This window comes from Podarcis tiliguerta (genome assembly GCF_965153285.1).
Source record: "Podarcis tiliguerta genome assembly, chromosome: 13".
NCBI classification, from domain to species: domain Eukaryota; kingdom Metazoa; phylum Chordata; class Lepidosauria; order Squamata; family Lacertidae; genus Podarcis; species Podarcis tiliguerta.
In genome coordinates this window covers 28,061,413-28,086,755 of record NC_139546.1, presented here as the reverse complement: position 1 = coordinate 28,086,755, position 25,343 = coordinate 28,061,413, and the positions used below count along the sequence as shown (strand labels likewise).

Here is a 25,343-nt window from a genome sequence, read left to right as displayed (position 1 = left end):
TGGGGTCAGAGAAGATCCAGGAAGGCTAGGTGCCCTCTGTGTCTCCCCTCCTCATTACCTGCCTTGGACCCTCTGAAATCACCCATTTGGGGGCAGAGCATGTTAAGGAGGTGGGGGGGTGAGAGGAGATTACTTGCTAGTTCTGGCTTAACTGGCCTACACCCAGACTGACAGCGGTGGAAAGAAAGGGACAAAGGTTCTGCCCCCTCCTACCACTGTGCCTTTTACCACTGTACTCTGTATGCCACATGCTGCCAACTACAACTTTTATTGGTGAAACTAAGCCTAGTCTCAGTCATTCATGAAAAGCACCCCTGTAACCCTTTCAAAGGCCAATGTAGAATTTCTTTCTTTCTTTCTTTCTTTCTTTCTTTCTTTCTTTCTTTCTTTCTTTCTTTCTTTCTCCCTCCCTCCCTCCCTCCCTTCCTTTCTCTATCTATCTATCTATCTATCTATCTATCTATCTATCATTATCTATCATCAAACACATCTCTCTGTTGGGGAAAAAAAGAATTTTAGTGGTCCAACTTGCTACTAAAGTCAGTTCTAATTTACCTGTTTATTGAGCATTCATACAGATTTCTTTGCGTGTGTAGGTCCCCAGGCCACCCCTCAAATAACTTCACACATAACACGTAATTTAGTTTTGGGTTTTTGGACACTATTTTGGCCACAACTTTATTAAAATACAAAAATCAGTGGTGGTTGTTTAGGCATTGGTTATGACTATCTGTCCCCCCGCCTGGGACAGAACTGACATCCCGAGGTCCGATCGGTAGCCAGTAGAAGGGAAAGTCAAACTTGGGGGTCATTTGATCTAAGCTTTGGACCCACGCCACTCACCCCAGCAGCTCCCCGAAAGCTTGCCAGCCCTGGTCCTATGACAAGGATTCCCATGACAGGGATTGGGCAGCCCTGGTCCCATGACAGAGATTGGACGAAATTGTGGCAAGCCCCAGGATTCCTTTAATGGAATTCCCTTCAGCGCAATAGGAGGGGCAGGCACAGCCTATCCTGACCCCTCCACCACCAGCATATTATAACCAATGCCTAACCGCCACACGAGCTCTAACGCTCGCCGCCAACCACTCACAAACCCAACCATGAACCCAATTTAGTAGCCACCGCATCCAGCCAAACATCATCCCCCAAATCGGAGAGGTGCACTCCATCTGCCTGGTAAAGGGCCTCAGCCTTAAAATTAATGTCTGGGTGCGAAATCACCAAACCACCCAGCTCCAATACTTTCCCGCAAACAGCAGAGTTAATGTGCTTCCTGGCCCTTTCAGCGGCCTCCGGGCGGGAAACACCGCGCCAGGTTTGCCTCTGCAACAGGTGAGACCAAATAATTCTCACTGAAGGTAATAAGGCTGCCAATGCCTCCAAATCCCTTTTTGGATTGAGGTGCGCAAAGCAAGGCAATCAATAGTTGCCACATCATTTTCCCCCAGCTGCACCACTATGGCCATAGGGTGGGGAGGTCCGACAGCAGCAGGCGACCAATCAGCGGCATGCGCATGACATTCTGCGTCTGGAAAACCATGACACTTGCATGTGCTGTGGGAGGCCGAGACACGCTCCCCTTGCAGACTGCCTCGCTCTGCTGCCAGCCCAATGAACGATGCTGTGTCCCACTATCCAGATGCAGACCAGCGTGGGATCTACAAGGGTTGAAACAAACAAGCATTAGTACCAAACTCAGCATTTGTTTCACACATAACCCTTGAAAGCATCCGATTTCCATGTCCCAAATCCTTGATCCTGGCGGCCGAGAAGCCCCAATGGGCTGTCATAGTCGCTGCACCTATGCGAAAGGAATGAGGGGCGAAACCAGAGGCCGAGATCCCACAAGCAGAGATGGCCTTACACATGCCTTTTGTGAACTAGTGTCGTGCCAAAGGGTGACCATTTTCATGCATGAGTAGGGGGCCGTCCCCAGGAGGTCTCAAGGCCAAGTACTTCCTTACATCCTTGACCGGGCACGGGCCCACCTCCCCAGTTGCTGGGAGGCGGACAACCTCCCCCTGACCCAGCTGGTCAGTTTTGGAGTTGTGCACTACAAGTCTCAACTCCAAAAGGGAAACGCATATATCCTGAAGGAGCAACCCACGAGAACCAGCAACTTCTAGGATCAAGCCAGCCCCCCAGGGGAACAAAAAACCAAATATTTCTGGTATCCAATAACTGGGCAAGGGCCCACCTTACCTGTGACTGGAAGCCTGATGATGGCAACCCTGCTCACTAGGTCTGACTTAGAGCTCCAGACACTTATGACAAGCTCCAAAGCAGATAAGGAAAAATCCTGAGGCAATAAGCCTCCAAACTCTCAGCCCCGTGCTGGCTCCAACACAATTTCCCCAACCCTCAGTACACCAAAATTACAATGGAATACTGAAAGAAGTCTCGTCTAGATCTAGAACCAGGAGACAAGTCTTAACTTGTTGCGGATACTGCATAGGTCAAGATTGACCGGCTTCCTACCTGCAGTCCTGTGAAGGCTGGAGTCTTTTCCAACCTTCCGAGACCCTGTGCACGACACACTTTCAGAAGGGTCTCTGAAAAATTAAAGCTTTACTCTAGCAGACAATGCAGCGGACTGAATTCTGGTAGATTTAACAGTGCATCCGATCTGCAACAGATAGGCCAATTACTGCAGGTCCTGCTCAGAGGATGGAGGCAAGTTCCTCTGAATGGCCGAGGACTGCCAGCTAAACGCTAAGAAATCAGTCCAGGCCTTCTCATAAGACCTGAAAGCAGAAGGGGAAATGTAAGCTACTACTCCTCTTAATTATCAATTGTTGCCAAAGCGCCTCAGGAGCTCCAGAAAATCCGGCTATAGCCGGGTGTCCGGAGCCCAGGATCTGAGCTCTCCAACTGAAAACAGGATAGAGTGACAGTGAAAACATTAGATGATCCCGTAATAAAGCGAGCAGAAACGCAATATTAAACCATAAGCAGTGCAGCTGGAAATCACATAAAAGGGAGCGGAGACTCTGCCAAAGCATGAGGACCATTTTGCCAGGACCCTCACACTGCCTGGTTATCAGACCAAGACAGACCTGACGGTCCCTGTACTCCTCAGTCCAGATGTGCGCTGACCCTACAATGGGGAGAACTCAAGAAAAGTTAGGTCACATGTGATAGCCTTGCCCTGCCAGGCTCAAGGCCACTGTACAGGATGATGAAGGGACCCCGGCCATGAGACCACCTGGCCGAGCAGGAATGGAAGGGGCAGCCTGGAACAACCACCCTGCATGCCAATTTTTAACTGACTTAGCAATGATAGAATCTGACAAAGCAACATTTGCTATCAGAGGAAGTATTACAAGAATAACGTCCTTCACGGCAAATAGCTTTTCCACAGGCAAGCAGAGGTATGAGCAACGATATCCAGCTAGCCCCCAAATACGTTAAAAGGGGCAGTAGGAGCCACTGTCCTATCCACTGGGAACACCCAGCTCCTCAGGGAATATAAGGGGCGTCCAGTAAGCCTAAGCAGGGGCTGGTGTCACATGAACCAGCCAGTGAGATAATCCAAATAATGGTACCCCCAGTTAAACGAGTCATGACTCGCAATGTTCAATCCAGAAAGACCCTAAAGGACTCGAGCCTATAGCGCAACCCATTGGCATCGCCTTATCAATGTAAGGACCATCCAATTAAAGCCCAACTACTTATAATCTTGAGGGTGAACTGGCAGCAGCCTAACAGCCAATTCAATATTGCATAATGCCAACCAGGCCCTCTTCCAATTTGTTGGTAAGCTCAACTGCCTGATCCAAAGATGCATATTTCACAGAACAATTCCAGAGAGTCATTCACTGAGGTGCCTTTGGGATGCGATAAATATGGATTATATGGGGCTTTCTTAGGGACGAACCCCAAAGGGGATAAATGAAAATCAGGAATAGAAGGAGAATCAAGGGGGTCCCACCAAACGTCCCAATGAAAGCTGCTTCCTAACCTTCTTACTTACTACCACAGGTAGCTCTCTGACCGGCTATGAGTTGCTGCATTCGGAACCACTGGCTGAAAAGCCAGAGGAATCCCAAACCTTGGGAAAACCCTTCCCACAAGCACAAAACCACTGACCTATCTAGATAACCTTTTAGCCAGGCTTTCAAGGAAGATATTTTTATGGAAATATGGGCGAGAGGTATTGAGTTATTGCTTGCTAGCCCCCAGCCCCCACTTGGGCAGAATGCCCTGCCTTGAGTTGGCACCGTGATGTGTAAATTTACAGGGCCGACGCTGGCCAGAAACCCTAAAAAGTCCCAACAAAGCTGCTGCCGGGCCAGCTTCCTGCATACCAGTTTCAGGTTCTATTGCTGAGAGAATTTCCATTTGAAATGTGGAGCTGCGCAAGTGGTCCACATGTCCCCGTCCCTGCGATCCTAGCAAGCTGAGGGGATGATGGCAGCCCTGCATCTAACATACCCATAGTGAATTGCAACTTAAAGAATAGTGGGGTGGAAGGGACACTGAGGATCATCTAGTCCACTCTCCCACAATATAATCATCATCATCACCACCATCATCATCATCTATTTGTACCCCACCCATCTGGCTGGACTTCCCCAGCCACTCTGGGCAGCTTCCAACAAAAGATTAAATACAGAAATGCAGCAAACATTAAAGGCTTCCCTAAACAGGGCTGCATCAGATGTCTTCTAAAAGTCTGGTAGTAGACATCTGATGGGAGGGCGTACCACAGGGTGGGTGCAACTACCGAGAAGGTCCTCCACATGGTGCCCTGTAACTTGGCCTCTCACAGTGAGGGAACCACCAGAAGGCCCTCGGCGCTGGACCTCAGTGTCCGGGCAGAGTGATGAGAGAGCATGCAGCTGTACCATACAGGGACCAATCCTGCAACCTAGGGATTACCGGCACCATAGGCTGACCAGCTGAGCTATCCAGGATGATCCCTAAAGACCCAGGTTTGACGTACCTGCAAGGAGGTGTAAGCATCATCCCTGCTCCCCTTTTCCCTGCTCCTGGATCGCCACCTCTGAAGACGCTTCCTTCTGGAAGAAGGCACCTAGGGCATCAGCAAGTCAACCTCTGCAGGAGAGGCAAGCTCTGGAGGCATCTGCAAAGGCCCTGTCATAATCTGCAAAAAACTAAATGTGAGGAACTGGTGAAACCAATGCTTTGTGCACCACATGGGGAAGCTATTCAGGCCGGAAACGCTGCCAGAGGCCATCAAATTATAGGGCCAAGCGGGCCAAACCCTAAGATCACCTGCTAGGCCAGACATAAATGTTTCCAATGAGATAATAAACTCGAGGCAGCCCACTGCCTGACCAGGTACCCCTGTTTGCCCTTTAGAGGGAAGCACGCCTTCAAGAAACCCAAAGTTCTTTTTGGGAGCAATATCACAAGTGGGCCGAACTGCCCAGCAACAGAATAGTCCAAAAGGAGCAGTTTGTTTTGTTTTGTGATAACAATGGCTAAGTGGGGGATATGAACCCTGTCTCCCAGGTCCTAGTCCTGCACTCTGGCCACCAAGCCACAGTGGCTCGCCTCTAAAATGGCAGTTGCCACTATCAGGGCAAAACAAACTTGAAGAAAATAAACTTGTTCAGAAACGGCATAGTTAAAGAGCATACACAGAGTGCTCATTGGAGGCACAGCGAGCCTCTGGCTCCACTCTGTCTGCCTAAGATATACATTAGCAACAAGTGAGCCTGCAAACAAACAGATAAATTCCTATAGACAATTCACTGTACTGCTAACTGTAGCAGGCTTAGGCTTGAAAGATATGTGCAGGCCGAGCAGGTCGTGAAGGAAGGCCTCCCTGCTTCAGCTCTCTGCCTTTTATAGTCTCATTGCAATATTAAAGGAACTCAATATAGTGCGCCCGCCCAAGGCTAAATTAAAACTCGGCCAACAGCACCGCATGCACCCAAAATAAGGCCAACCTTTGGGGATACTATAAACAAAAGTGATTCCAGCTAAGCTGGGAACAGCCCTGACTAGCCCCACAATTAAACAGGCAAAAATGGGGAAAACCTTTTTGCAAAAGAAAGCCGCTAATGGGGGCTCTCTCCCTATTGGGAAAGGCAAGCCCAGGAGGATTATGCACAGGCAGCACTCACAGGTACAGGGAGAATCTTCTCACAGGGCAGGGTAAGGGGTGGGGTGAGAAATCAAACAGGAAAAAAGGGAAATTAGATTAATTAAGGGACTAGAGAGGATTAAAAAGAAGGGGGAAAATAAAGAAATGTAACCAGACATGAGAAGATTGCTCCTGATCCGATGCACTCTGCAAAGAGAAAGAGAAACCAGAGTGCACCAATATTTAAAGACTATGGTCCCACCCACCCAATCAGCAACATACAATTTGCCCCAGCAACCCGGTTATCCAGTCACAATGCCAAGCAACAACTATTAACCTGCCTGGCAACAAGAGGCATGGCCCGGTGGCCCACACCGCAACACGTACTCTCATTTATTGGAGAACACGCTTTGTACAGTTTGTGGCAAGGTTATGCATCATCCACACTTACCTTTTCTCCACACTTTCCAGACATTGTCCGCAATTTAAGGCTTCTTTCTGAATGCTTCCACACTACCACCTCCAGAGCTTTCTCATAAAAAGTTGAATTGGAGCAAATGACCCGAATTGACATTTGCTCTGATTCTGCCTGAAAGAGTGGGTTTTCATGGAGAAAGCTTGGGCATGCGGGGTGGGGGTTGGGGGGAGAGACCAAGGACACAATGTCGGATTTGTGACTGGAAAATGATGGGGAACTGAGCATTAATTCTTGCTTGTTTGCAGGAGGTTATACAATGTGGTCAAGAAAGTGTTTTCCCATTACAATATATTTGTTGGCATCAGTCTGTCTCAGAGGACAATCAAACCACTGAATTGGCAGAAATGAAGGGATGTTCTGGGCTACCCAGATGACAAGACCCCCTTCTCAACCTCACTGATGTAGTCGAGATGAAACAGCAATACATTTGGCACCAGCTTAACTGCAGGAGTTGTCCCAAAAGACAGCTTCTGGGAGCCACCGGTGACAGCTGAGTGGAGGGTGGGGACCAAAGGGGACCAAACTACCCAAAAAGAATCATGTCTGTACCAACAGAGGTACTACCCCTCCCCAAATACCCCACACACCCCTTGCAAGGGGTTGGACTACATGACCCTTGGGTCCCTTCCAACTCTACAGTTCTATACCTCTATGTCTGCACAGCCATATGCCCCATAGAACAAAGAATAAAGGGCTTTAAAGTTATTTTAAAATAAATACCACAATGGATAACTGAATAGGTACATTAATGTGTCTGCCTAATCAGTGAGTTACTCATTGTGATCTGTCTTGGGGCACAGATCCCAGAGGGAAGAATCTGGCAAAATAAAACATGATGAAGAGGCAATTACACTGAAAGCAGCCTAGGATCACTATGTTCTATAACTGTGGCTGAGAAATCTCTAGTGCAACTAGGGCGTCAGGAACAGAGAGCTGGGTGTGACCTTCCAGGGCTTCAGTAAGTACCAGATGGTTTTCTTTTGTAGCCTTTGACATGTTTCACTCTGAAGGAACACACTTCGTAAATTCTTTCTCTTGAATGATACTAAATTATTTTGGACAATGCTTATTTTTCATGTTTGATGCCTTTTAATAATGTTATTTAGGAACAATCCTACCAAAGGTTAGCACTTGCTATGTTCAGTAAAGTAAATGATTATTATACAGCTTGGCAGTCATTAAACAGAATTCCACATATAATCTATATTAAAAGATTGTGTATAGCTGAACAATCTTACTCTATCTTCATCAGTTCTTTATGTTCTTTTTCCAGGATGCAGAACAGAAAAGAACACATTCTACAAAACAGTACAACACCAGCAACGTTCATCCTCCTGGGTCTTTCTGATGATCCAAACCTGCAAAGTGCATTGTTCTCCACTTTCCTGGTACTCTATATCATCACTCTGGCAGGAAACCTTCTCATCATTCTTCTGACGTTGGCTGATCCTGCCTTGCACACCCCCATGTATTTCTTCCTAAGAAACCTGTCTTTACTGGAGATCTGCCACACATCGGTGAATGTCCCTAAGATGCTGGCAAACCTCCTCTCTGGAAATAAATCCATCTCCTTCATCGGATGTTCTGTGCAGACCTACTTTATATTCTTCCTTGGTGGGTCAGAATGTTTCCTCCTGGCCTCAATGGCCTATGATCGCTATGTTGCCATTTGTAAGCCCTTACACTACCACGTCCTGATGAGCCAAAAGGTTTATACTACTTTAGCTGTGGTGTGTTGGTTAAGTGGGTCTCTGATGTCCTTTGGTCACACTAGCATGTTATTTACTGTCTCCTACTGCGGCTCCAATGTGATCAACCACTTCTTTTGTGACATCCCTCCTTTGCTGAAATTGGCTTGTGGGGACACTTCTAGGGTTGAAATTGGAGTCTTTATAGGGGCTATGATTTTTGGGACTTTGCCTTTTATCCTGATCTTGATGTCTTATGCTGGCATTATAACCACTATTTTGAAGATCTCATCCTCTGAAGGTCGGATGAAGACCTTTTCCACCTGCTCTTCACACCTCATTGTGGTGACCTTGTTCTTTGGTTCTGGTTGCATTACATATTTGAAGCCCAATTCCACTTACTCACCAAACACTGACAAATTTCTCTCACTTTTCTATACTGTTATCGGTCCCATTTTGAACCCCCTCATATACAGCCTGAGGAATAAAGAGGTAAAGCATTCCTTTAGAAGAATCTGGGGTAGAAGACCTTTTGGGTGATAAAAATAAACTGACATATTGTGGGAGTTCCAAAATAGGTAGGGATCTGTACCTACTAATTTCTGAATGCATTAGCTTGGATCCAGAATGATTTAGGAGAACTGTGGTCCCCTTAAAATTAAAGGGATTAAGTTAATTTTGAGTTAATATATGATCCTTGATTTAATTGGTGATTTTTGTAATCTAACCTTGCCTTTATCTACTTAACAGCTCAAACAGTTGGATAATTTATAGTAAATAAATTTGTGTGAGGAAAGATTCTCTTTCACCAGAAATCCCCCAAAAGATATCTCAGTGAGGGTTGAGGATTCCTAACTAAACAATTTGTATTGGGGAATGGAAGGAAAACTATTGGGGGAAGTGGGAATCATCCTCGATTAAGCTTGGAACCTAATATAACTTAATACGAAAGTCATTCTCTGACAGAAAGTTTCCTGTCCCTTCATCCAATACCATCGGAGCCGAAGTGTAAATCTCATGCTTTGTATGCAGAAGGTCCCATGTTCAGTTCAGGCTGGGCTGGGAAAGATTTTTTCTTGAAACTCTGGGGAACTTCTGCCAAGCTGCATTCAAATGTGGGGTTTATTGCATGTGTTTTTTCTGGTTATGATGTTAGTGCTTCTGTCCCAATTTCTAACATTCCTTTTGTACTTCAATAGTTGCTGCATTCCAGAACTGTTGTTTTAGGGATTTTTTAAAAAATCTTTTCCACCATGCTGCACTAGATTTTAAATGGCAGGAAAGAATTATATGCAGGGATACTGCCCACATTTTGTCGCTTGAACTCACAATGTAATAATTCCTTTTCTTTGGACATCTCCTAGCATGCTTCTGTTCCAAATTGTTTTCATTTGTCTGAATCAGCTAGTACAAAGAACCGCAAAAGCACCTTTTTTTCTGCATTAACTTCCTAAATTTGCAGAGACTAAATTAGCGCTGATTGACATTCCCCTTGCTACTGACTGCCTTGTGATTGTCTGGACAGTGCCAGATATCATGCAAGACCTACCTGGATCAAACCTCTTGGAAGTGAACTGTTGCCATATAGCCCATTGTCTCTCAACATCCCTCATATTACTTGACCATCATAGACCCTCCACATTTCCCTTTTTGACAGGGATAGTCCTGGATTTACTGAAGCTGTCTCAGTTTCTGATTCGATCCCAGAATGTCCCACTTTTTCTTAGGATGTCCCTATTTTCACTGGAGAAATGTTGTGTGTATGGAGTTAGGCAACCCCCGAGCCAATTACACAAGTAACTATAGAACCTTTAGAAGATATCTGAAGTTATCTGTATAGGGAAGTTTTAAAACATTTTATTCAATTTTTATATATGTTGGAAGCCACCCACAGTGGCTGGGGCAACCCAGTCATATTGGCAGCGGATTTATAATGATAGCAGCAGCAGCAACAACAACAAAAACAACAACAAAAACACTAAGAAATAATAATAGAAGATGTCCCTCTTTTCAATGGATAGATATTGGAGTGTCTGAAATCTATTCTGCTACTTTGCACCGAATGAGACCCAAAGGCTGATTGTAAGTAGCTGCAGTAAGATAGGTACTACAGGATGTTGAACCAGTTAACCCTCAGGGTCCCTTCCAACTCTATGATTCTATGATACTATGATAGGCAGGCATGGGATAACCTGTGGGTCGATTTTTTATTCTTTTATCTTGTTGAAGCAACCTTCTGTCTTCCATTTGCCCTCTTACTTTCTGCTTAGCTCTTAATAAACTTCATCAAAATAATTGTGTGGATTATTGTGTGTATTGTTGCCAGACCCAAAGGGGATTTTTCACTTGTGTGTCTACAACATTTTGGAGTCATGCTACATGTGATGAGATTGGAGTCTGCCAAGGAGGAGAAAGCTACATTGGGGTCAGAGAAGATCCAGGAAGGCTAGGTGCCCTCTTTGTCTCTCCTTCTCATTACCTGCCTTGGATCCTCTGAAACCACCCATTTGGGGGCAGAGCATGTTAAGGAGGTGGGGGGGGGAGATTACTTGCTAGTTCTGGCTTAGCTGGCCTACACTCAAACTGACAGCGATGGAAAGAAAGGGACAAAGGATCTCCCCACTCCTACCAGTGTACCTTTTACCACTGTACTCTGTATGCCACATGCTGCCAATTACAACTTTTATTGGTGAAACCAAGCCTAGTCTCAGTCATTCATGAAAATCACCCCTGTAGCCCTTTCAAAGGCCAATGTAAAATTTCTTTCTTTCTTTCTTTCTTTCTTTCTTTCTTTCTTTCTTTCTTTCTTCCTTCCTTCCTTTCTTTTTCTTTCTTTCTCTCTCTCTCTCTCTCTCTCTCTCTCTCTCTCTCTCTCTGATCTTTCTATCTATCATCTATCATCTATCTGTCTATCATCATCTATCATCAAGCACATCTCTCTCTAGGGGAAAAAATAAAGAATTTTACTGGTCCAACTTGCTACTAAAGTCAGTTCTAAATTACATGTTTATTGAGCATTCATGCAGATTTCTTTGTACAGTTTGTTGCAAGGTAAAGCATCATCCACATTTACCTTTTCTCCACGCTTTCCAGACATTGTCTGCAATTTTAAGCTTCCTTTCTGAATGCATCTACACCAACACCTCCAGAGCTTTCACGTAAAAACACACTCTTTAAAGTTGAATTGGAGCAAATTTCAAACCTCAGAAAATCTGAATTGACATTTGCTCTGATTCTGCCTGAAAGAGTGGGTTTTCATGGAGAAAGCTCTGGCATGCGGCGGGGGGGGGGGGGACCCAAGGACACAATCTCGGATTTGTGACTGGAAAATGACGGGGAACTGAGCATTAATTCTTGCTTGTTTGCAGGAGGTTATACAATGTGGTCAAGAAAGTGTTTTCCCATTACAGGATATTTGCTGGTATCAGTTTCTCTCAGAGGACAATCAAACCACTGAATTGGCAGAAATGAATGGATGTTCTGGGCTGCTCAGATGACAAGACCCCTTTCTCAACCTCAATGATGTGGTTGAGAGGAAAACAGCAATACATTTGGCACCAGCTTAACTGTAGGAGTTGTCCCAGAAGACAACTTCTGACAGCCACCAGTGACAGCTGATTGGTGGGTAGGGAGCAAAGGGGAGCAAACTATCCCAGAAGAATCATGCGTGTACCAACAGAGGTACTACCTCTCCCCAAACACCCCATACAGCCCATGCAGGGGTTGGACTTGATGACCCTTACGTCCCTTCCAACTCTACAATTCTATAATTCTATGTCTCCATAGAACAAAGAATGAATGGCTTTAAAGTTATTTTAAAAGAAATATCACAATGGATAACTGAATAGCTACATTAATGCATCTGCTTGATCAGTGAGTTATTCATTGTGATCTGTCTTGGAGCACAGCTCCCAGAGGGAAGAATCTGGCAGAATAAAACATGGTAAAGAGGCAAATACACTGAAAGCAGCGTATACCTTCTATAACTGTGGCTGAGAAATCTCTAGTGCAACTAGGGCGTCAGGAACAGAGAGCTGGCTGTGACCTTCCAGGGCTTCAGTAAGTATCAGATTATTTTCCTTTGAAGACTTTGGCATGTTTCACTCTGAAGGAACACACTTTGTACATTCCTTTTCATGAATGATACTAAATTATTTCTTGGACAATGATTATTTTTCAGGCTTGATGCCTTGATGCCAATAATAATGTTAGCTAGGAACAATCCTACCAAAGGTTATCACTTGTTTAATAAAGGTTAGCTATGTTTAATAAGGAAAATGATTATTATAAATGGAAAGTTCAGCAAAATCTCTTTAATGATTATTAAAAGTATACCTCCCCATATGAACAAGGCACAGAAGCTATAATTTAGGTATAATTTAGAATTTTTATTATAAGATCACCTCTAAGTCCTATTGATTCCAATGAAGTTAAACACTGCAGTATGTGCCTTTGGATCGTTCCCTGATCAGCCTAGCAGTCCTTGAACAAATAATCCCAGATATAATCTATATAAAAAGATTGTGTACAGCCAAGCAATAATATCCTAAATTTATCAGTTCTGTATGTTCTTTTTCCAGGATGCAGAACAGAAAAGAATACATTCTACAAAACAGTACAACACCAGCTAAATTCATCCTCCTGGGTCTTTCTGGTGATCCAAACCTGCAAAGTGCATTATTCTCCACTTTCCTGGCACTCTATATCATCACTCTGGCAGGAAACCTTCTCATCATTCTTCTGACGTTGGCTGACCCTGCCCTCCACACCCCCATGTATTTCTTCCTAAGAAACCTGTCTTTTCTGGAGATCTGCTACACATCGGTGAATGTCCCGAAGATGCTGGCAAACCTCCTTTCTGGAAATAAATCCATCTCCTTCATTGGATGTGCTGTGCAGACCTACTTTATATTCTTCCTTGGTGGGTCAGAATGTCTCCTTTTGGCCGCAATGGCCTATGATCGATATGTTGCCATTTGTAAGCCCTTACACTACCATGTCCTGATGAGCCAAAAAGTTTATACTACTTTAGCTGTGGTGTGTTGGTTAAGTGGGTTTCTGATGTCCTTTGGTCACACTAGCATGTTATTTACTGTCTCCTACTGTGGCTCCAATGTGATCAACCACTTCTTTTGTGACATCCCTCCTTTGCTGAAATTGGCTTGTGGGGACACTTCTAGGGTTGAAATTGGAGTCTTTGTGGGGGCTATGATTTTTGGGACTTTGCCTTTTATCCTGATCTTGATGTCTTATGCTGGCATTATAACCACTATTTTGAAGATCTCATCCTCTGAAGGTCGGAAGAAGACCTTCTCCACCTGCTCTTCACACCTCATTGTGGTGACCTTGTTCTATGGTTCTGCTTGTATTACATATTTGAAGCCCAATTCCACTTACTCACCAAACACTGGCAAATATCTCTCCCTTTTCTATACTGTTATAGGTCCCATTTTGAACCCCCTCATATACAGCTTGAGGAATAAAGAGGTAAAACGTGCCTTTAAAAGAATCTGGAATAGAAAGCCTTTTGGGTGATAAAAATGAACCAAGACATTATGGAAGATCCAAAATAGGTAGGAACTTGTAACTTCTAACTTCTGAAAACATTAGCTTGGATCCAGAATGATTTAGTTGAACTGTTTTCCCTTTAAAATTAATGGGATTAGGTTAATTATGCTTTAATCTAAATCCCATTGATTTAAAAGGGAAACTAATTCATCTAACCTTGCCTGGATCTCACCTAACAGACTGGCTAGGACAACCCAGTCAGAGGAATGGGTACAAATAATAATAATAATTAGAGAGTAGAAAAGTTTTTATTGAAAAAAATTGTTTGAGGGAGAATTATGTGAGGTCCTCTACTGCTGTAACCACCAGAAATCCCACAAAGATCTCTCTGACTTAGAAATCTTCCTACGCGATGTGGATTCTGGAATGGATGGAAAACAATGTAAAAGGTCCCATGTTCAGTCGAGAAAAGGCTGGAATAGATTCTTGCCTGAAACCCTGGAGATCTACTGCTAGCCTGCATTCAAAAGTGGGGTTTATTGCATGAGTTTTTGTTGTTTTGTCCCACTTTCTAGCATCCCTTTCATACAGCTATAACTGTTACATTCCAGAACTGTGACTTTTTGATTACTATCCCACCATTTTACACTATATTTTAAATGGCCGGGGGGGGGGGAGGGAGGGCAGAATACTGTCCCAAATTTTGTCATATGAAATTGCAATGCAAAGCTGTCATGATTTTCTGTGTCAATGCCAGTGTGGTGTAGTGGTTAAGAGCAGTGGACTCGTAATCTGGTGAACTGGGTTCGCTTCCCCGCTCCTCCGCATGCAGCTGCTGGGTAACCTTGGGCTAGTCACACTTCTCTGAAGTCTCTCAGCCTCACTCACCTCACAGAGTGTTTGTTGTGGGGGAGGAAGGGAAAGGAGATTGTTAGCCACTTTGGGACTCCTTAGGGTAGTGATAAAGCTTGATATTGAATCCAAACTACTACTTCTCCTCCTTCTCCTTCTCCTTCTCCTCCCCCTCACCACCACCTTCTTCTTCTTCTTCTTCTTCTTCTTCTTCTTCGGGGCTACAAGCATTCCCCCCCGGAAACAATTAACAAGGAAGTGTGCACTAACATTTCACTAGATTTCCAGAAGTGCTTCTCGTGTTGTGTGAAATATATAACGTGAAAATTAAAAAGGTGCAATAAAGTGGCATCTGAATACAGCTCTTGTACAGCTCTAGACCACACTGAGATAGATGGACCAATATCAGAATCAGTTTCTAGACCCCTGCCCACCATCCTGCATTGTTCAGGACAGCCCCATGACCTTCCAAATAAGGTGTTTAATGTGTCACATGTGGCTACTGCAGTAAGGAAGGAATCAGAAGCATCCCTTCCGAGGACTTTCTTAAGGGAACCTAACTTCAATTCCGAGCTTAAAAAATAATAATCTATTGACAACAGAAAATTGACCCAATTGCCTCAACAAGTGTGCCTGTTCTGAATTTTGCAATAATATACTTAATCTCTTCCATAGAGGAAGTTGATGGTTTCACAATATAACAAGAGATGCATTGTGTATGTTTCCTGATATATATTGTTAATACTGCATTTTGTTTAATGGCCCTGGTAACACAAATTGGGTGTTGAAGAATAAATTTTGTAAATAGAAACATGTATTCATAGCATGTTGTTGTTATCAGCTTGAAGCTGATTCTGTACTTTGCATGTTCATCACTGTAGTGTCAGTCTATATACCACAAAATACTGTGTGCAATCTATTGCGCTTGCATGGCAAATGACACTCTAGAAGGAAGAACCAGATAGATATCTGGACCGTATGTAACTAGCTTAGCCTAGTTATTGAACATCTCCATTCTGGGTTAACTTGAAAGTGCCAAGCCTTAGAGTCTTGTTCTCTCAGAGATAAGTTGGTCACCTATACCAATGCAAGACATTATGATGCCTGTGGTTCAAATGGCATCCCCTGGTTCCACACTGTACAAATTTTTTTGGGTTCATTCAAACTGCTGATCCATCTCCATCCATTTTTCTCTCTCTCTCCCTCTCTCCCTCTCTCCCTCTCTCTCTCTCCCCCCCCCCCCCCATTTTCACCTGCTCTGTAGTGACCTGAGAGTTGGCAAAATCATATAGTGGTAGGAGTTATATAAATAGGTCAATGTGATGTGGAATAATTTACCAAGTAGGTTAACATTAGGTCAGCACCCTTAGGCACCTTGGAGTTCTGAGACCTGCCATAGAAACCCTCTCAGGCCAATTACAATATTTCAACCACCCACCCAAAAAAACCATGAAAATGTTTGGGTTGGGGGGTAGTTTTGTGAAACCCCCCACCTACCAGTTTGATTTGCTGATTCATCAGTGCATTAACTTGGGAGTAAGAACCATTAAACTCAGTGTGATTTACTTCTGAGAACAAATCAGAACTGCATTATTAATATCAGATTGGCCCCCTCTAAAAAAAAAAAAAACAAAAGCAAAATACACCACAGTGGAACACCTTTTAAAGCTTTGGGTCTACTTTCAGATTTATACTTCCTCTCAGTGTTCCCCTGGAACATTCTCATTTTAAATGTGGGGTTTTTTTCCAGTTCAGACTTTCCTAGGATTGAAAACTTCTGCATTTCAAGGGGGAAAGGTCCAGGTCAACTCTGGGATGGGGAAGATGTCATGTGAAACCTGCCCACTAACAGGGGCACAGGCCAGTGCATGTCCAGTTTTTGTTCCACCGTGTAGAAGCGGGTCCTGGAGGACCTGTTCCCTATCCTGAAGGCCTTTGTCCACCAGGCCTGGGAGGGCAGGGCCCTGACTGACTCCAACTACAAAAGCTGAGGCTGCTGAACAGAATCTTGGACAGGGGTTTTGTTCGGGGGGTGGGGGTGCTGTTACTGATATTAATGTTTTGTATCTTTATATAAGATCTTATTACTATTTATGTGGATATTGTTCAAATTGGTTGTGTATTTTTTTGATGTTTTGATTTATTGTCCATGACTACTGTTGTTACATTGTGATTATGTATTTTTTTCATGCTGTAAGCCACCTTCAGCATAGTTTAAACTATGGAAAGGCAGCATACAAATAAATAATGTATGTTCTTTATGTATATATATTATGTATATATTTCCCTGAGTGGGAAAGAAAGCAGCTATTTTTAATGCAACAACCATTTTGCATTCTTCGGATTTCAAAAAAGCGCCTCAGAACAGTGTTTTCTGGGTTGGGGTACATTGCGGTTGCCCCAATTCACTTTCCCTTTGAAAGAATGTTACCTCAATCCCAAAATCCAGACGGGTGCATAGAGAAAGGGGAGCATGAGCACTGCTTAAAATAATGTAATATGGGCCCTGCTGGGACAGACCAAATACTTCCTGCTCTCACAGTGGCCAACAGTGATGGGCAACTATGTCTATTTCAGTTTCTCTGAGTTTCTCATTTTACCTGTCTTAAGTACAGTTCACCATGTTTCCACTTCAGTTTCTGGTGTGTGTGTGTTGTGTGTGTGTATGAAACTTTGTCACCATTTTAGTGCATGTTTATCCTACAATATACATATTCATATGCAATTTTGTCTGATATACACAGCCCAGCAAGCAAAGTCTTAGAATATAATTCCTTTTGTGTGTGTTTTTTCCACTAATATATGCCTTTAAAACTTTATATATTTTATTAGATTTATGCCCACTTTTCTTTCATCTGGGAAACTAAGGTAACATGCATGTAGCTCTCAACCAGTTAGCCATCCAGAAATTGACCAGACACAGACCTATTTAGGTTCAGCAATGCAATGGCAATGTGGCCCTTTATATCACAGTTTGAGACTATGGACACCTTCCCCTAATATACTTTTTTTTTTGTATACACTTTTTGGGGGGAGGGAGGAAGTTGGATAAGTGCAAATTTCAAGGATTGGCTGTGTTATGGTTTGCATAATGTTATGAGCAGATAAACCAGGACAATTTGCATCAGACTGAAAATCCTCCCCAATGGGTACCCCATTTCTTACATTCCTCCATTGTGAGAATTTCACATTTATTTCTATTTTCTGTTCTTTAATCAATTACTGATACACAAGAGGACCTCTTCTCATATCTCAGGACAAATAAACTTATTCAGGAGTTTGTGCTGAAGGACATTGTTGAAAAGTTTTTGAAGTACACATTGTCTCTTCAGTCACTCCAACCCACGGAGTGGGAACCTATGTTCTATGGACAGGCTGAAACAGAGGGCAATTCTTCTTCAACAAGACATTCTTATACATGTTTAAATCATTTGATCTTTACTTTCCACCACTTCTCCTGGAATAAATGTTCATCAGTCTGTAATTTCCTGGATTCCCCCCAGATACATTTAAAAATGGTGCTACATTAGGCACTTTATTTGGGTTTGGAGGGGTGGGTTACATAGAGGAAGGTCACATATTGAATTGGAAGAAGGGGTAGGCCGGGTTTAAAACTGTGCCAGAGATCATGGAGAGTAAAAAAAATTGGGATAATGGAATAGATGCAATTATAGTTAGAACTGAATAATTTAAAGTCACTTTGACATCCACCCTATTTCTAACCTCCCTTTGTCTTTTACTTGACTATTCTCTTCAGCATTCCTTAAAAAAAAAAATATTTTACTTCAGATTCCAGATTAATCAAATATTTGCACTTTTTCACAATTTAATACCTGAGCATTATGTATGTAACAGATCTTCAAGACTCTGCACTCAATAAGCATGAAATTTCTTCCAGTAGTGAAGGGGTCATCGGGACGCGGGTGGCGCTGTGGGTAAAAGCCTCAGTGCCTAGGGCTTGCCGATCGAAAGGTCGGCGGTTCGAATCCCCGTGGCGGGGTGCGCTCCCGTTGCTCGGTCCCAGCGCCTGCCAACCTAGCAGTTCGAAGGCACTCCCGGGTGCAAGTAGATAAATAGGGACCGCTTACTAGCGGGAAGGTAAACGGCGTTTCCGTGTGCTGTGCTGGCTCGCCAGACGCAGCTTTGTCACGCTGGCCACGTGACCCAGAAGTGTCTCCGGACAACGCTGGCCCCCGGCCTCTTAAGTGAGATGGGCGCACAACCCTAGAGTCTGTCAAGACTGGCCCGTACGGGCAGGGGTACTTTTACCTTTAGTGAAGGGGTCAGCAATGTTTTCAGCCGTGGGCTGGTCCACTATCCCTCATACCTTGTGGGGGGCCAGACTATATTTTATTTTTTTGGGGGGGGGATGAACAAATTCCTATGCCCCACAAATAACCCAGAGATGCATTTTAAATAAAAGGACACATTCTATTCATGTAAAAACACACTGATTCCCAGACCATCCATGGGCCAGATTGAGAAGACGATTGGGCTTCATCCGCTCCCCAGGCCTTAGGTTGTATACCTCAGTAGTGTATACCTCACAGCAGAGAATGAGATTTGTAACAAATACAAGATCCATCCATCCTAGAGATGTGCAGAGCCTCTACCAGCATCCTTCCTATCCACCTGATTTGTTAATCTCTCTGCTTTTATGCATCAATTTCTTCAGGGCTTGCACCACATCTTTATTTCTCAGACTGTATATGAAGGGGTTGAGTGCAGGGGTGATGACTATATAAAACACAGAGACTATTTTGACATGCTCCTTGGATGCACTGGATTTTGGTCTCAGGTATATTGAAAGGACAGATCCAAAAAAGAGTGTGACCACAGTCAAGTGTGAGGAGCAAGTGGAGATGGCCTTTCGCGTCCCCATGCCAAAATGGCTACCAAGGATGGTGTAGAGTATGCGAGTATAAGACACAAGTATTAACGAAAGAGGTAATATCAAGGTGAACACACAGGAAATAAACATGCACATCTTGGCTTGGTGTGTCCCCCCATAAGCTATACTAACTAAGGCTGGCATTTCACAGAGAAAATGGTCTATCTTGTTATGGTCACCAAAGGATTGTTTCAAAGTGAATGCAGTGTTGACGGCAGAAAAGAAGAAGCCACCCACCCAAGAAGTAGTGGCCATTGCAATACAGGTCCGCTTGGTCATGATGAGGCTATAGTGCAGTGGAAAGCAAATGGCAACATGACGGTCATATGACATGACGGTGAGAAGAAAACATTCTGTAATGCCAAATGAAAGGAAGAAATACAGTTGCACAGCACACTGGATCAGTGGGATGCTCTTTTTCTCAGCCAGAAGGTGAGATAGCATCTGGGGCACCACTGTTGAAGTGTAGCAAACCTCCAAGATGGAGAAGTTAGATAAGAAGAAATACATCGGTGTGTGGAGGCGAGAATCTGCTTTGACCAAGACGACTATGAGCAGGTTGCCAATCACAGCTGTTATGTAAATCACATTGAACACAGCAAAAAGTGCAACTTTGATTGTAGCGTTGTCTGTAAGCCCGATTAAGATAAATTCCTTTGGCAAAGTGGTCTGATTGCTTTCTTTCATTATATCTAAAAGAAAGGTTATCATGGTCGCAATTAGCTATGGTCCAACACAGGTTTAGAGATACCATGAGGCTGCCATCTCCTGTAGCAGCCTACTTGAGAGTGAGTCCCATTTAATTCAGTGGAACATGCTTCTGAGTAGACCTGTTCCAGTTTGCTCTATAAATGCCCATTATTTTCTGTTGGATGGTGGCCACCATCTTCATACTGACATATAATACCAACATTATAATGATTTACTGTTTCCTGAACAATTTCCACCCCCAGTTCAAAGTGCTATGCATTTAAATATTTATTATTTAAACATTTAAAGCTCTGAATGCTTTGGGAGCTGGATAGCTAAAGGACCCACCTTTATTCACAGGTATTTCTCTGTGTGCTTCAGTCTTCAGAGGACTCTCTGCTCTAAGTTTCACCTCCATATGAGATGCTGCTGTTGACCATGAGGAAGGTGGCCAATGATAAGTAATCTATGGCTAATTAGCCATTACTTGCTATTCCTCTCCTTAAAGCATCAAGTGTCTAAGAAATACAGCAACTGGCACCTGCAACCCATAAACATTCCTGATTCCATACATGGAAATTGGTACACTTTAGACTATGTAGCTCTCATTTTTTAGCACAGTATTTTAACTCTAATATTCATCTAGCCTCAAGTTGTGCGTTTGTTTAAAATGGATTACTATGGGTCTTATTTCTTTCCCTCTTCCCTCCACTTTCTATTGTTGTATTGAATATTAGAGAGTATAAATTACTGTTAATCCATGCTCTTAGAAGATAGTGTCCCTGCCAAATAGCAATGTTTTCTGGTGCATGTGAAACAGAGAAAGCAAATGCTTTATATAAAATAATGTCCCTTACTTGGGATTTGTTTAGCACATGAATAATACACACAGGGATAACTTGTAAGGATTTGCTGGGAGGAAATTCACATGAGACATACAACTCTGCCCTGAATTTCTTTGGAAATCACAGTACAATTATTTTGGTGTGTTCTGAGGATTTAAGGTTACTTGTGATTCAAGACGATATCTGCACATCCATCCATTTACGTATGCTGAAGTAGCAATCAATATTGGGTCTCTCCCAGTTATTACCTGCATGTTAACAATTTTGTATGGAGTTCTCTTAGGTGTCCTAAGGAACACTTGCAGGTTTGGGTGTTGTCAGGAACTGGGCAGAGGAGGAATGGTGGTGACTGCCTCCCCAGCCTGACCCTTCCAGAGAAGAAGACAGTTCAGAATTACAACCACTTTGAACATTCATAGCTTCCCTCAAAAATTCCTGGAAACTGTACTTTGTCAAGGATGCTGAGAGTTACTAGGAAACCCCCTTTCTCCCACAGAGCTGCAAACATTGAGGGATTTATTTTTAAATCATTCTGCCATTCTGCTTCATGGAGCCTTGGAAACAATTTCCAGGCCCTCGTGAAGCACTGGAAATCATGTCCATAGGTCTCGTGGGACCTCGGAGGTGGTGTCCGTGGTCTCGCAGGGCCTCCAATGTGACTTTCAGGGCCTTATGAACCACTGGAAGTTGCATCTGACATCTTGTAGGGCCTTGGGGGTGGTGTCCAAGGCCTCAGAGGTTGAGTCCAAGGCTTTGTGGGGCCTCGGACATGACTTCTGGTGCTCCCAGGCACTGATGTGGCATGCACGCTGTAACATAATGTCATCACATCACATTATGTTGTGCGCGCCACTGTGCACCCACAACCTAGGGCCCAAGTCGGTGCCCCTGCTCAGTACTCTTAACAAATTATAGTTGCCATAATTTTTTCAGTGAAACCATGCCTACTTAAAGTGCTTTACATGTATAGTGCTGATGGGACCTAAGAGTGCTTTAAATTTATGGTGTGAATGTGATATTAAAATACATGCATTCATATCCACAATTCAATGTGGAGCTAAATTGCAAAAAGCCACCACAATTAACTAGTTGTTTATCCTGTAAATCCTAGGAGAATTACACTTAGAATTCCTCTGGTGCAACTGTAGGAGATTTAGGTTGAATCCTTATGGTGGAGCAGAACAAAAGCAGTGTTATGCTTTTAGCTGGTGTTATCTGAGTAGTCTAAGGACAGCTTAGAAAGGTAAAGTTATCCTCAAAAAAGCGAAAGTTGGGTTTATTAAAGATGGATCAGCGCCATCTTATGAACCGTGCTCTGCAAGGTAAAACTGTAACGCATTGGTGTATGTTCTTTTAAGAATTCCAGTGGAATAATATTCTTGCACATACTCAGCAGAGTTGAAGCATGGAACAACCACCATCAGGGGCTGTGAGCCTATAGTGAGAAGGGGGGGTTATTTTACTCAGAGCAATCCCTGAAATTCTTTGAAGTGGGGCTTCTAAATTTTGTTTTTGTTGCGGGGTTATTGGCACTGGCAACCATTTTAAGAAGACTTCTGAGGAACTAAGGTGAGTGAATAGACAATTTTCCCCTTTGTGGCCAGTAAGAGAAGCTTCAAAAAAGAGGTTTTGGTACTGAGAATAGCAGCCTAAGATAGAATACTGTTATTGTTTGATGTTTGAGAGTTATAAGCTATATGTCTCTGTATCATTCCTTTCTTTCCAGTCCCTCCAGAGACCCTGGGGGAGGAAGGCACTTGGCAAATCCACACTGTGATCAACTCCCACCTGGAAACCAATGTCCCCACTGTTGAAGGATGTGTGGGTCCAGAATTGGCCTCCACAGTCACTTACGGACTCATCGTTAAAACCATGTTTATGGAAGACAAACTTACTCGGCTATGAGTGATTGCCAAAGAAAGAAAAAGAGCCGTGGCTTCAGGCAGTGTTACAGACAGGGATCATTCCTGGCCCTGGCTGGAGATGCTGGGAAAAAGAAATAACTGAGGAGCACATCTAAAGAAGTGAGATTTGGTCCTGGAATTTTAATGCAAGACATGTAAGAAAGAAGATGAGGGGGATAGGTTTAGTTATAGAGTGAAGGCATAGGCTGACCTGAAAAACATTTGCACAAGGTAGGAAATGGGAGAGTTGTCAAAGATCAATCTACTTAACTAAAATGTGTTTGTGTGTGCGTCAGAGAGAACGGGAGACAGAGAAGCATCCAGTACCCTTATGATATTTTTTAAAGTGTGCATTTAAAAACAAACGTGTGATTGTTGTTTCATTTTGACTTAGTACCCACCCCTCACTCCAAGGTCATAGGGCCAAATCACAACAGTTAAAGATTAAAAAACAGTCGCTCACTTGAGTTTTCTTTTTTAGTATGTTTTTTGTGTGTACTGTGTGGATGCAATTATTTGTGTGCAGAACTGACTGAGTAAAAATGGACTTGGACAAAGGTGGCTGAACAGGCCTACAGACTTAAGCCCCAGTAAAATGTCACTGATGTAATTAATCTCCAATTCCTTCATTTTCTTACTATTGTTTTACATAATGCAGAACCCCTCCTTACAAGGACAGAAATGTCAAAAAATGTTGTTGTTGTTGTTGTTGTTGTTGTTGTTGTTGTTGTTGTTGTTTTTCTCTTCAGATGAGAGCACTCTGGAGATACCATAAGAATGAATGCAACTTCCACCAGCTATTTCATGTTCCTTGGATTTCCCAGCCATTTGGAGGTGCAGATTCCCATGTTTCTTCTACTTTCTGCTGTCTACGTGGTCACTGTAACTGGGAACTCTTTCATCATTGCCATCACTTGTGCAGACACCAACCTTCATTCCCCGATGTATTTTTTTCTGAGAGTGCTATCGCTCCTGGAGATTTGCTACACCACTGTCACCCTCCCCAAGATGCTGCATGACCTTGTTTCAAGAGACAAGTCCATCTCGTTCAGCGGCTGTGCTCTCCAGATGTATTTTCTTTTATTCCTAGGAACAGTAGAGTGCTTCCTCTTGGCTGTGATGTCTTACGACCGGTACCTTGCAATATGCCTCCCCTTGCACTATAAGGTTTTGATGTCCAAAGGTGTTTGTGTACGCCTAACTTTGGCTTCATGGCTGTGTGGCATTCTTCTTCCGCTGGTGAATACAAGCTGGGCATTCAGCTTGCCATACTGTGGCTCTAACGAGATCAACCATTTCTTCTGTGACTTCCCACCAGTTTTGAAGCTAGCCTGTGCTGATACATCTCTGAATGAAGCAGTGATGCTAGTGAGCAGTTTGATCATCACTCTGATACCTTTCGTCTTCATACTCATATCCTATGCCTGCATCCTTGGCACCATATTAAGGGTGCCTTCAGCTACAGGTAGGCAGAAGTTGTTCTCCACCTGTTCTTCACACCTCATCATGGTGACACTTTTCTATGGCACAGCCAGCTTTATGTACTTGCAGCCCAAATCCAGTTATTCTTTAGAACGAGATAAATTCCTCTCCCTTTTTTACACTGTTATAACACCAATGCTAAACCCCATCATTTATACCTTGAGGAACACGGAGGTGAAAAAGGCAATGAAGAGAATGACAAAGAGGAAAATATTGTTCTGATTTTTAGTGACTGCTGTGTACTTATTAATTACCCTAAATTTGGGATCTTCTTAAAGTTGTAAGCTTTGTTGTATATACTACATTGGTATATCATGCAATGAAAATCATAAATGCATAGAATTGCAGATTTGGAAGGGAACCTGGTGGGCATCTAGTCTGACCCCTTCCACAGTGCAGGAATCTCAACACATAGTCCTCATCCAGCCTGAAATCATACCAGACCCTAGGGAAAGGGGGGGTACACACAGCTACTTTGTATTCAGTGAGCTTAAGCATGGGTGGCAGCACCCTAGATTGTGACTGTGAGCACAAGGGTACACCCAAAGAAAGCAAAGCCTTCCTAATAAAATACGGTAATGAGAAACTTCAAGGAACAAAGCTCTACTATTTGTGTTGGCTAAGAGCAATGGATACTGGATTTTATAATGATTGTATTTTTCTTGAACTTATTACCCATCCTTTACCCAAAGGTCTCAGGAGAGAGAGAGATTTTTTACTATGGTCTGTCTTACACACCTAAAACATTGACTGGCTTTAAATTAACTTCAAAGTAAAAATAATTCTGCATTTTCCCCCTCAACTCTGTCACTGACAGAAAACTTGACTCTGTGTATGAATATATGGAGCTGCCTTATACTAGGTCAGGTGATTTGTCCATCTCGTCTAGTGTAGTCTAATACAGGAGTAGCTAATGTGGAATCCTCTTAATGATGTTTGACCAAAAT

General features: G+C 43.3%; 2 protein-coding genes across 2 annotated transcripts; both read left to right on the top strand.

The window, feature by feature from the left end:
• Window positions 1-7,810: 7,810 nt before the first annotated feature.
• On the top strand, window positions 7,811-8,764 carry LOC310663370 (olfactory receptor 10A2-like; the record flags this gene model as incomplete). The annotated part of the gene is made up of 1 exon (XM_083411183.1): window positions 7,811-8,764. One exon carries the CDS (start codon window positions 7,811-7,813, stop codon window positions 8,762-8,764), a length of 954 nt encoding a protein of 317 aa, XP_083267309.1.
• Window positions 8,765-12,246: 3,482 nt separating this feature from the next.
• Window positions 12,247-24,618, top strand: LOC310662677 (olfactory receptor 5A2-like; the record flags this gene model as incomplete). The annotated part of the gene is made up of 3 exons (XM_083409622.1): window positions 12,247-12,283; window positions 12,805-13,755; window positions 23,691-24,618. Exons 2-3 carry the CDS (start codon window positions 12,806-12,808, stop codon window positions 24,616-24,618), a joined length of 1,878 nt encoding a protein of 625 aa, XP_083265748.1. The 5' UTR covers window positions 12,247-12,283; window position 12,805.
• Window positions 24,619-25,343: the final 725 nt, after the last annotated feature.